The 13544-nt window shown below is 37.8% G+C and overlaps 1 protein-coding gene across 1 annotated transcript in view; it reads right to left on the minus strand.

Moving 5' to 3' along the window:
• Positions 1-1694: 1694 nt before the first annotated feature.
• Positions 1695-13544, minus strand: part of LOC128617661 (neurexophilin-1) — a 29515-nt gene continuing 17665 nt past the window's right edge. Inside the window, exon 2 of the mRNA XM_053640780.1 lies at positions 1695-2979. Within this exon, the coding sequence (XP_053496755.1) occupies positions 2185-2979 (795 nt within the window). The 3' untranslated portion in view covers positions 1695-2184. The remainder of the gene's footprint in view (positions 2980-13544) is intronic.

The following is a 13544-nucleotide window of genomic DNA, read 5'->3' on the forward strand; positions in this document are numbered from 1 at the left end:
ATTAGAGTGTAGTTAAACTGGAGGTTAGAGTGTAGATAAACTGGAGGAGATTAGAGTGTAGTTAAACTGGAGGAGATTAGAGTGTAGTTAACCTGGAATAGATTAGTATGTATTTATGATACAGGCTCCAGAGTCGGCTGAGAGCCACAGCACAGTTCAGCACCAGGCCAGAACAGACCTACCACACCAGGCCTAGTGTGTATATCTCTGTATATGTATCTGTGCTTCTGGTGTAGGAATTACCAGACAAGGGTTATCCGGCTAACCGGTTGAGGAAATTGTCACTATTTGAGCATAAACAGTAAAAGACTGTTAGAATTATTGATTTGCATCTGAATAGAGTAGTAAGACTGGTGTTATATTTGATTAAGTTATTTTTTAAGCACTCAAATAGCACATTTGAAAAATGGCTCCATGAGCAGTTCCTAATGAGATTATGTTGGATGGAAAGGGAGTAGAATGAGATAAATGGAATGGGTACAGGCTTCATAACTGAGCAAGGCTCCTGCCTTTATATCAGTGCTAATGCGCAGGCCTAAGGGGGATACACCATGCTGGCTTTCTCTTCAGGAAAGATATACTTTTAGTTATAAACTCATAAAAAGACTGCCATTTACCTTTTCCTTCTCTCTTTGTTTTTTCTTTAAACATTCCATTAAATCAAACAGCATGATGCTTTGATGTTCCACATTGCGCTAGTGTTACTGCATTTAGCAACATCATTCAAGCCATGCTCATACCCCCCCCCCCGCTTTTTCTACATCTATCCTCTTCACTGTGTTCAATCAATACCCCTGACCACTTTCTTCTCTGTTTGTCAACTCCCTGACCATCACAGCTGCACTTCTTGTCACTATAGCTGTTCTTTTACGGTCTCCCATCCTTACCCCCCCCTTCCTTTATTTTTTTATGCTCTTTCATTTTCTGACCTCCTCACCCACTAGCAAAGTTAATCTGTTTATTACAACATGACCTTAACAGAAATGGTCATTAAATCACACAGCTATTGAAGGTCAAGTTGACTGCTGATTTGTCTAATGCAGTAGTTTGGCCTGTCAAAAGATTTCCCAGGCCAAATGAATATCTGAATCTATCCAATCCATTGAACAAAGTCTTTAAATAAGTCCTAAATGATAATATTCTGCTTTTTAATCACAGATTACAGGCTGACACTAGCAGAAAAGGATGGAACAATCTTGCATTCAGTGGGTAACTTATCATGCTGAGAAATCAGGAGTCCTGTCAGCAACAAAATGTAATCTTTTTCCCCCGCATCTCATATGGCTAGAACAATAGAGCGGATGCTGCAATTCATACTCAACATCTCTCTCTGCTTCACATTTAATTAAAAAGCGTCCTAAACTCTCTCTCACTTTTGCCTTTTCTCTCTCTTTCATTTGTCTTTGCTGTGTTTTTGCATGCTCCACTGTCTTAATCGTTTCTTCTTTTCTCGTTCCTCTTTTACTTTGAGAACACTTGCAGTTGAGGATACCCAGAGGTCATGTGTGTCTAAATTGTTGTTGTTGGCTGTTCTGGAGAGTTCAACCTGAATTATACACTGAAAATATAGACTTCTTTTTGTCCTCAGGAACCTGAACACCACCCCTAGCATCTGCATAGTAGGCGTATTGAAATCAACATAGTAATTGTTCTTTGTTTTTATGATTTCTTGGATATGTATGTCACCTTGCCCTGATGTAGGCCCGATGATGCATAAAAAGCACACCGGTGGGGGTTGCCTGTCACCAAAGCCTCATGTTACGATGTTAGGATGCTCTCTCACCCGCATTCCTGCTCTAGAGAGCTTGATTTGCATATGTTGAGCTTTGCAGTCACATTCGTCAGGATTTTTTGAGAGTTTCTTTAAAGACATTTATCACAGGAGCAAAATGCCTTACATTCACCTTAGGAATATTACAGATGATCAAACACAATCCCATGGAAAAATGCTCTGTTTGCAAAGGGGTCTTTTCAGAACAGGTACGATTCCCTAAAAGGTCCCGTATATACCCTGAAGAGAACTTTTCTATAACTTAAAATATACCCACACCTCCCACATCAATACTTCCAACCTCATCATACTTTCATGCTCTTTTCTCCTCATCCCTTCCTCCTTGGTTGTACTGTTTCTCACTTCTTCTCAAATCCCATCCCCGTCTTTCTGCCCCCTTTACCCATTCCCTTCTATCCAGAGGGAAGGTAGGGCATCTCATTGTGGTAGTTGTAGTCCGGACAGACCTTCTGCACTAGCCGGTAGTCTGTGCTGTAGAAGGAGATGTAGATGCAGATGACCTTGAAGGGCTTGGAGCAGATCCAGGACACATGGCTCTGGGTCTGCTCCTGGAAGCAGGTCTTGGATGGGTCATAATTGCACAGCGAGGTGCGCTTGCTGCGGTCCACCTTCTCGTAGTCCACGCGGCAGTTAAAGATCTTGGAGTCCTTTGGGTACACCACGCTCTGGCGCTCCAAGTCGAATTCCACTGCCTTTACAGGTGGTACCAGACTGACTGAGATGTTGCCCTGGCCTGTGGAATTGTGGCGGAAGTAGACACTGAATGTCCCATTACCGTGGTCCACAATCTTGCCAGTGATGAGCAGGTTGAGACGCACTGTCTTGATGTTGGAGTAGAAGTCGCCCCAGCCAAACATCTTCTTAAACTTGCCTGTCTTGACGATGGGACGGCGCTTGACACGAGAGCTCGCTGAGGCATCATCGTCAGAGCTGGTGTCAGGCTTGAGGAGGTCACTGCCCAGCATCTCCCAGAATTCTTGCTTGGAGAAGGGTACAGGTGAGCGGTAGGGTAGCTCTATCGCTGAAGCATTGGTTGCTCGACTGCGGCTGTGCAGCACCCAGCGGCTGAGGGGGGAGACAGAGCCCTGACCGCCCAGAACACTCAGAGTCTTAGAGGGTTCTGCAAGAGAGGAGGACTTAGGAATCAGCGAAGAGGAGGAGTGGTGATCTTCCTGTGCCAAAACCAACTACAGAAATAGAGAGGAGGGTATTGGGGGGAGGGATATCATGGCATTGGTGTATAGGGATGATTAAAGTGGAAAGAGAAGAGCAAGAGGGAGGAAAATGATGGGGATTTTGTTTTGGTTGATATGAAAGAAGAAAAAAATAAGACAAAGAGACATAAATTAGCATTAAATATACCACAAATGCCAAAAATACTGCCTCAACAGAAATAAAGTTCATAAGCCTACTCCATTTGAACTTATTTATACAACTCCCAGTGTCCATGTCTCACTATATTGCATGATATTGCATGTGAAGGCTCTAGTCCCCTTACTGCTCATCTGCTCATAGATTGTACAGGGCAGAACCACACCACACACACACACACACACACACACACACACACACACACACACACAGAGAGAGAGAGAGAGAGAGAGAGAGAGAGAGATTTAATCCCTTGTCATGAGAGGGGAAGTACTCTTCTTGTAAACAAAATAAAATGTTCAAATATGTCATTAATACTTTTAATATTTTAATAAAAAATGTTCAGTACATAATGCAAAGCTGACAGGAGAAAAATACACAGAGAAGAGAGAATAACGAAGACAGTGATTTTACGTCCTGAATTGATTTCTTTTTAGTTAAAATGTCTAATTGATTATGTGATTTTTTTTGATGAGTGCTTGTGATTAGTATAGAAACTGTAAACTACCAGGTTTTCAGAAACTACTAGGTGCTTCTGTGTTTGCGTGATGATGTAGTATGTCTGTAAAAATGTGCAATTTAAGATCCTTTCATCAGACAAACATGAGGCAGTCAACGGCAAACCATCAGATAAAAAAAAAAAAGCAAATATATATGGTCTGAGAAGTACACTAATAAATCATTGATGGAAAAAGTGGCAACAATGGTCTGGTATAAGTGCATAGGTATATCAAATTGTAAAGAATGAAAAAAGGGTGTCCATCTATCTCCCTAATGATTTCTTTCATTTGTCCCTCTGGAAGAACCTTTAAAAGGTTCTGTGTGGAACACTTAAAACAAACAAACAAACAAAAAAAGGGTAAAAATGCTTTAGAAAGCTAGAAATGTTAACAAAGTTTGTTTTTAGTTTTTGTAAGTCTTCACAGACATTTAAAGGAGCAGACTGTCATTTTAAGAGCCCTCTGCTACCTTTGAAATGAATTGCAGTTCCATAGAAAGGAGTTTTCCACCAGACTTCTCCTTGTCTGTTGAAATGACATGCCATGCAAGTTGCCTTTTTTTTTTTTTTAAAGAAACTAATCAGAGGCAAGCAGCTTTGTGTCTGGTCTGCTGTACCAATATTTCTCTATGGTACTTAGAAATATTAGATGACTATTACTCGTCTAGACACATTTAAACATTACAAACTGCACCTTCATGTGCCCAGTAATCCTTACAAAACATATGTTAAAGGAGGAAGGAGAATGAAGAAGACTGGAAAAATGAAAAGTTTCGAAGCAGGTGGAGCTGTGTTTCAGAGAGTGTGTGTTTCAAAGAGATATTGAGAGATGGGGGTGAGAAAGACATTATCGTCCTCTTGGTACATACATGGCTTAGTGAAGTGGCAAACAGGGAGAGGGTGAGTGGGTGTAATGGATAATTATTACATGATAATGATCTGTTTGAACACAAACACTCATGCACACACCATCCACCTTCAAGAGCACAGCTGAAGAGCTCCTGTCTTTTAGATCAGATGATGGAGTGTGTGGGTGCTTTTTAAGTTATGTGTCTATGCGTGTGTGTGTGTGTGTGTGCCTTTTCATGTCACTGTAGTCGTAGTGCATCAGTGAGCGGCGTCTGTTTGATGTATTGTTCATGTTTTGTCTGTTCCTGTCCACTCTTTGGACTTGAAAATATAGTCTGTAATATCAGTATTATTAGAGACACTACATTGACCTGATCATGTGTTACAATAAATTAATTAGATTCATTAATGTGTGTGTGTGTGTGTGTGTGTGTTAGTTACAGTTAATGTTTTTAATTAGTTTTGATTTTCACTTAATTACATTTTTTAATTTCAATTTCCAAAAATGCCGTTTAGTTTTAGCTAAGTTTGTGTTATAGTTTCCTGAAAGATATTGTAATATTTTTTTAAAATAAATTTTTCTCTTTAGATATTTTCAAAATCCAAAGTTATGCCGTGATTTCTTTGTGTTTGGTCTTTATAGATGACTGAATGAATGCAACCAGTACACCGTACATTAAATAAAGGGGTCTTAAATCGTCTACATGTAAAGGTTTTTTATTTGGATAATTGCATGGCAAGTTAATATAGTTAATACAGTTAATATAACTTTGAATTAAACTATGGGAAGTGGTGGCTCTGCGGTTAAGGTTTTGAGTTACTGGTCAGATGGGTGTGAGTTTAAATCCCAGCACTGATGTGTTATTGTGAGAATATGTTGTTGTTTTTTTTTAAAAATGTTTTTTGTAAAAATGGGAAGATGATCTGAGCTGTGGTGCCATAATTTGACTGCATGTCAATTACAGCATGGCATAGTGAAAATAATAACAATAATAATAATAACAATAACAATAACAATAATAATAATAATGATGATGATGATGATGTAATACAGTTTCACACTGATTTCATTTCAAAATTGTAAAATATATTCCTTCAGTCATACTGTGTATATCAATTTGATCATAAAAGGCTTTACTTTTGGTACTATCACTGACAGAAAAGAATCACAAAATATATCATTTTAATGCTGACAAACTAAAAATGGAAACTCTGGTCAGTTTTAGTTAGTTCTAATAATCCTTTTGGACAGGAACAGATTTATCAAAGATGTTTTAATCGCATTTCCATGCTATTACTGTTGAGAACTCCTCATAATAACACAAATTGGACAGCAAATCTCTGCACTGCTGTTACCTATAAAGAAACTAGAGCGCTCCCACATGTCCTAAATCTCAATTTAACAATTGACTATAATAACTCTGCTCTATGTGTGCTCATATTTCAGAAAAAGGACCAAAGAAAGAGAGTTGGCCGAAAGCACAGTTGGTTGTCTGTTTATTTATTTATTTTTTTTATCTCAGGCCTTGACTGATGCTCTGCCTGTGCTTGCGCATACATGTTCTTCCTTCCATGTCTGATCTAGCCATCAGACTATATGACTTTGCATATTCAGCCCGTGTATCGCTGTGTGTTCTGGATGGCTGAGAGTCTGAGTTCCTGTCCCTGGCAGAGCAGTCATATCCTCTGCATTTAAGCATCTGTCTCTTCCATAATGCATGGCACAGTGTCTCAGTCCTGATCCCTGTACCCACTCTTGCACTCCACACCTTCCATATTCAGGCTTATTCCAGCTTAATCAGGCTTACTCATGCCTTCCCTGCCTCATTCCACCTTTTTGTATCTATCTCTGATCTTGATAAGACAGACTCCAGTCCATCTTGCTCATCCAGGATTAGTGTGCCACACTCACTGTAATTCCGGCTTACACACTCTTCTTTTGTCGGTTACTCATTCAATTCATCTATTAACTCCTTTGTAGCCTCTGTTTCAGCTTGAGTTTCAAAGAAAACAAAAAAAAAAGAGGGGGAAAATGGAACAGCAAAACTGTCAGATTAATAGCTGGCTGTGGCATGTGCGTAATACCTAAAGCCCTTATCGCTTGAATAATTCTTTAATATTAGATGGATTTCAAACCCACTAATATTCAGTTTCATGAAGTAGCTCTCAGAGTGGTGGCACACTGGTTAATTAGAGTTATGAATTTGAAACTGAATTACTCTGCGCAGTTCCTTTGCTCAGTAAATCAATCTCCTAGCGGAAGGACCTAAGCTGTGGTTTTGTGGCTTGGGTTTTATCCAGCCGTGTGAAAGCTAATGCAGTCCCTCACTGGTTTACGTGTTGACAGTTGGGCCGAGTGGGGTGTCATGTCTAAAAGAGTATAGTATTGATCTCGGTGCCCTTGTTGTACCCTGCTGCAGTGTGCTGCGGCTTTGGGTATTATAGAGCTGTTTTTTTTTAAATGCTTGTACTCCTTAGCAAAGTGATGTAAGATTTATAGATTTAATTCCAAATGGATTAACCACCAGGTTAACTGTCATAATAATGAATTAACATTATTAGAACTCTAACTCTTCCACCATGCTTAAGTATGTTTATCCATTTTTTATGTTAATCAACCATTATCAAAGCTGTTATAGTTACAGATATGATTATATTTAAGCTACAGTTGTAAGAATCCAATTGACTGGACAAAATATAATAAAAACATGTGTAATTAAAGCTTCAAACAGCATTTTCGGGGGTCAAGCACCCAGACTCGGTGAGCTGCATATTCGCATATGCACTAGAATTTTTGCATAAGCAATCACAGAAAGCAGAGCTATAACTATAGGGAAAGGGATTCAAGAATATATTTGTATTTTAACACATTTGCCAATCCGTTATGGGAGAATGGTTGTGAATAGCAGAGTTCATTTGATACCTTTTGTACAGACAGGTCTCAAGATGATGTGAGTAAAATTTGGTGTAGATTGGATAACATTTGGAGGAGCATTAGCAAAACATTAGCAAAAATGGCATTTAGATGGAAGCATTTTTGGGCATGTTATTGTAACTTTTGACCAGTAAGTGGCGCTGTCACAAAATTTGTTGCATAGCCTCAGGTCATGGTCACGAAGATGCTTACCAAGCTTTGACAGTTTTTGACAAAATCCAAGATGGTGGAAAATCCAAGTTAGCAGAAACTGACATGATATGGTGTGTTGAACTCATCTCGAATCAGGGAATCCAGGGGTTCCTGGCTTTTAAATTTTGCACACATGGTACAAAAGTTATGACCATAAACATACTTCGAAATTAGGCCCAAATTTGACCCAGCGGTGGCGCTAGAGTGTTTGCAGCGCTTGCCCCAAAGGACTAATGTACATAATATTTGAATAGTTTGAATAATTTATATTAATTCTTATTAATTAAATACATGTGCACTTTGATTTAGAGATTCTTCACTAAATTGGCACATTGATAGGAAGACCCATTTACATTACTATTAACAGTTAAACACCAGGCGATTCAATTGTTTTGTATGCAAACAAAAAGTTTTATATTAAAATAAATTTCACCACACCACATCAACCTGAGATTAATTCATTAATCTCCTTCATTTCAAATTATTTCATGTATCCGTTTCGACTAAACTAATACTCTACAGTAATGTATAAGACGTGATAAAGTTTAGAGAAAGCATAATCTTAAAAGTAACTGGCCTGGGAGTGTTTTTTCATGTCCATGTCTGCCACTACAGAAGTTTCAGACTAGTATTTCCATGATCTCCAGCCTGTTACACTGTCACATGATCACTAGTCAAACCTCATATATAACTCCATATATAACCCAGACTCTTGTGTCTCTTGATCTTCTCTGCCTGTATTGCTGTGTTGTTTTGACCATAGCCTACTTCACGCTTACCCATTCAGCTGTGTCTTGGTTTATATTTGTTTGTTGATGATCATTTGTCTGTCTCATATTCTCACCCTTTTTTCTCTGTGTGATAAACCTGCACCCAGGTTTATCATCTGTCTGCCTTTATGACACTAGATAAGCAGAAAATGCCTCATGATGCTCATGTCCTGTTATTAAAATTACTTCCCAAATGACAGTACCTCCTTTTCAGACTGTAACAAGAGATGGTATGACCAGAACACTACCCATCAGACTAACAGGCAAATGATGGTTCTATTCTTGAATCAAAATGTAAAAAAATATTAGAGATGCACCGATGTATCGGCCGATAAAGGTGATTTTTCACGCATCCGATGATCAAGGCCGATTTTTATATCCTGTCAATCAATCAATCACAGATTTCGTGCTGTGTGTAAAGACGTATCTTTATGATGTCTTTTTCAAGTCTCTTGTGTGGAATGACGACAAAACCGCAGTTTGTAATCTCTGCACTGCTAAAATTTTACACCGGACGCTGCAGCAGTGAAGCAGGAGTTTTGATGTCGAGTCTAATTTTTTCCCCCCCACGCCGCTCACGCTGAATTAAAGAGGTACAGTACACCGTTGAAAGATTTAAATGAAGATGAGTTGACAAAAAAGGTATATACACTGCATAGAAAAATATATTGGTAGAGTAGTACGTTTCAAATCCAGTTAATGTTAATATATAAAAAAGTTGATATTATATATTACCAGTTTGATGTTCAGTGATGAAGTGGAAATGCTTTTGTTTGTGGAGAGTGAATGTGAGACTAACAGGAGGTTTTTTAGAATTCAGTGTTAATATGAATTAATAACATTCAATAAGTTAAGAAATCTTACTTTAATCTTCAGAATTGAGTTCATGTGTTCATGTTAATTAGAGTAATGTGTTTTCTGTTCATGAGACCAGTTACTGTGAAACAACTTGTTGAAATGGAGAGAATAAAGTTTTTATTTGCATTTCCTTCAGAATTGTGGAATTAATTATTATTAATTTAAAATAAGGCATAAAAGGCAGAACTATCGGTATCGGCTGAGAAATTTAGTATCGGTGCATCTCTGAAATATATATATATATATATATATATATATATATAAATAAATTTCCCATATTAACCAAAGAACACATTTGAACTATTTCATTTCTTTTTTTGAACCAGGATGCATTTCAGATTTCAGGTGTGTCCAAATAAAACTACAAAAATCACTTCCAGTCCATTTATCATGGTAAACAACACAACGCAGCATTAAAGAAATCCAGGTCTAGATCTACTGCTGATCTAATGAGGTGACAATAATGAGAAAAAAAATCTCCCTGCAATGGAATAAGGCAGAAACATTGAGAGGAAGCAGCCTCAAAAAAGGAACCCAAATTCATCTAGGCCAGAGAGTAATATATTTTTGGAAGAAAATATTGGAATTTTCCTTTAATACACTGGATGCATCATCAAATTTGTGCTGTGGCATTGTGAAAGCTGGCAAATATGTCCTGTTCTGTAATTATAGCTGCCAGGCAATGACTCGTACACTAAAAAGCTTTGACTAGTTCCGAGTGGCATATGGCCTGTCCCAAGGGCTCTTCCTACAGTTTGACTCTGAATGCACTAATAGACTGCCTCCATTGTACAGTGTGAGCCAGGCTTAATCCGTCTAGGGGATATGTGGCGCACTTCACCTTCCCCCGCTCAACCAAAACAGCCTGCACTAGAAAAGCCTGCCAGCGTATCTGATCTTTCTGATATCCCCCATGTGAGACCTCTGCTGGCCCTGGATTAATAATGAATAAAAATAAGAGGCAGGGTAGACGTATTGATTTTAATCTATTCAGGCCTCTCCTTCATTTCTCTCATGTATTTTCTAACTCTTTTCGAAGAGGCAAGGTTGGCGTGGAGTCAAAGCTGAGGTGGTGGGTTGATGAGAACAAACTGCAGCATTCCCCTCTGCACCTGCCGTGCCACTATCACTCCATCCATTCCCATCTCTCTCTCTCTCTCTCTCTCTCTCTCTCCCTACTCAGGTTGTTGCATCCCTTCCGAACTCTACATCAGACATCTTTTCTTTCTCAAGCTAACAAATTAAGGATAGCAACAACACCCACATATGTAAAAAAAATAAATAAATAAAAAAAATAAAAACCATCAACTTTACCAGCACTGGGTAAAAGATAGAGATGACACATGATGTGATTTGACACATCTAGTACACTAGGAGTCAGTCTCAGCAGGGGAGCAAGAGCAGCATTAGACATAAACAGCCTATTATGAAACCTAAAGAGCTTAGAGAGCCCACTGATGTCGTTTGCAGCAGAGGCAAACTGCAGTTAGTATATTGTGATAGAGAGGCATAATTATGTGCAGTAGCCAATGTGAAATATTGGATATTCGCTATAGTTTGCAATCTGAACCTGAGGAAATTCCCAAACTTGGATACCGTATACTTTTCCCCTCACTCTTAATTTGATTTAGAGTGCCTGCCAGATGCGTAAACATAATTTAGTGATCAAGAAAGCTTGCAGGTTTAAAATATGGATTTTAAGCAAAATCTTCTCTAATACATGTGTAATGTGGAGTAGGCCTATCAAACCTTTGGCTGATAATTGTCATATAAATGTGATTAATGATGTAATTATCTCTTTGTTGACTTAAAACTAAAGCCACTAAAGTTTTCACAACTGACAATGCTACGGTTATGCATGGCCAGAAGTCAAACAGAGCAAAACTGGCCATGTTTGAGGGTGGGAAGGATGGTATTACACTCTCCCCTGTCAGTCACAGTGACACTAGTCAATCATGGGTATCTGTGAGCTCATGTATGCAGAAGAAGGTGGATTCCCATGAATCGCGTCCCCTAAAGCGCTTTCCCTGAGTGTGTTACGCTTCCCTGTGATAGAGCATGAGCAGCATCACAAGACGTGTCTCGGAGGAAGCATGTGTTTGCCACCAACTACCATCCAGGGTGGCTTCCTGCCTGTCATGTAGTCATCATGTGATAGGTTGAGAGTTAACTACTGGGTGGAAATTAGCAGGACCAAATTGGGGAGAAAATGGGGATAAATACAGAACATATACTACACACATTTATCTCTATGCCTTTAGGATTGAAAACAACAATTAAACGGAAAACAAAAGCTATTAAAATGATTACTGTTCCATACTGTTCTACTGAATCTAATCTTCTCCTGAAACATCAACTGTATTAGCAATTGTAGCTCTTACAATTTAACTAAATATTACTAAGACAATGCAGAGTTACAAAGCCTTTGCCTGAGAAGAACAAATTGAAATATGATTGTGCAGTTATTTGATTAAAGCAAGAAACTAATTTAGACTGAACACTGTGTTTACAAACTACCAATATTTATATGGAAACATATGATTATCTAATGATTCATTTATTGAGAACATTTTCACCTCAAATAATCCTGATCGAATAAATGAAATTAGGGCGTAAATATCCTGTCTAGTCTAAAATAAGTCTTACCATACCACATACCTCACCTCACACACAAGAGAAAACGAGCAAGCTGCTTAGAGGCAAAAACAAAATAAACATCTAACACTGACAGTGAGCAGAAATTGCCCCAAATATCCCAAAATGGAGGCTCAAGCTTCCAATTTATGTTAGAGCCTTGAAGGTCTAGAGAAAAAAACATGACACTTACTGTAACATTAAATAACCCATGACAAGTTAGTCAGCAAAGCTGCTCACCATATATTCCTTTCTGTTGAAGCCCTCTAAAATATGCTTAAAGTTTTATGTGTATAATTAAATTAATTTCCCATAACACTAATCTTACAAAAGGCTTTGACTGTGTATTGTTATGCAACCTCACACAATATTTAAACCTCGCAAAGTTAGTTTTTAACTCTCGTATCTACTGAATATGACTGGAGTCTGTTTATGCAAATTCAGAAATAATAAATAATGATAAAAATCGTATGCAGCCTTTTTAACGTGTGTAGCTAAATGTTTTATGCATACCGCTGAAAGGTCCTGTAGTCTCTCTCTCTCTCTCTCTCACACACACACACACACACATTTAAATTACATTATACCAATATGAAACATTATACATTATGGCTGATATAATGCAATAAAATATTAGATTATATCAGAAAATATATTTGTTCATTTTTAACAAACAATGTTACAGGGGCTGTAATCAATAGAATCACTGATGCCATTAATCAACACATCTGCCATCACGGCAACATATGGAGAGAAACACATTAGTGAGCTTCTGCTTGGTGTTCAAATCCATAACAAACTGCAGGAGTGTGGAGAGGAAACGCCGAACACAAAATGTGAGCCAAAAACATTTGTGGTGTTAACAATTTCTTTGACGTTGCCATGCTGGAGATGAGAATAGCAAAACTCGAGCAAAATTCTGGAAGCAAATTCAGCTCCCTGTTTTCATAATAAGTAGCTACTACATTGTAGAACCGGATAAATTCATTTAACTCAAAAAATTTGAGGAAACTAATTACCTCAAAATTTTTCAGTTGATAAATCAATTTCTTTAAGCCAAATACACTTAAATATAACAAAAAATAAATTTTTGTTATATTTAAGTGTATTTGGCTTAAAGAAATTGATTTATCAACTGAAAAATTTTGAGGTAATTAGTTTCTTCAAATTTTTTGAGTTATCCGGTTTTACAGTGTACTTTTCAACTCTCTCTCTCTCTCTCTCTCTCTCTCTCTCTCTCTCTCAGACATGTTATGCAACTTTCTTATATACTATATATCTAGTTGCATGTAAATAACCATTTATAACATCAACATTAATTTATAACTATAAGGTTTCATATTGATCTTTTCTTCTATATCATTCTGAAAATGACAGACTTTCCTAAACTGAAACATATTTATTCTTCTCAATTAGAAGTCAAATTCTAGCATTAAAAGTCTGGTTATCTCCAACAGTGTTAAAGGAGAAAATGGCATTCAAAGATTAAATTCCAGTTCCAGTGGTTATGTTTATACCCGCCTTTATTCTTAAACTACCGCCATTTAGTAGCCGTGTTTGTTAAACTGGCTCCTTATTGTGTTATCTTTTCAGAAAGTTTAGCAGTGAGAATGTCAATAAAACACTGTTTTCTATATAGTTTAT

Source organism: Ictalurus furcatus, chromosome 2 (genome assembly GCF_023375685.1).
Source record: "Ictalurus furcatus strain D&B chromosome 2, Billie_1.0, whole genome shotgun sequence".
In the NCBI taxonomy this organism is placed as follows: Eukaryota; Metazoa; Chordata; class Actinopteri; order Siluriformes; family Ictaluridae; genus Ictalurus; species Ictalurus furcatus.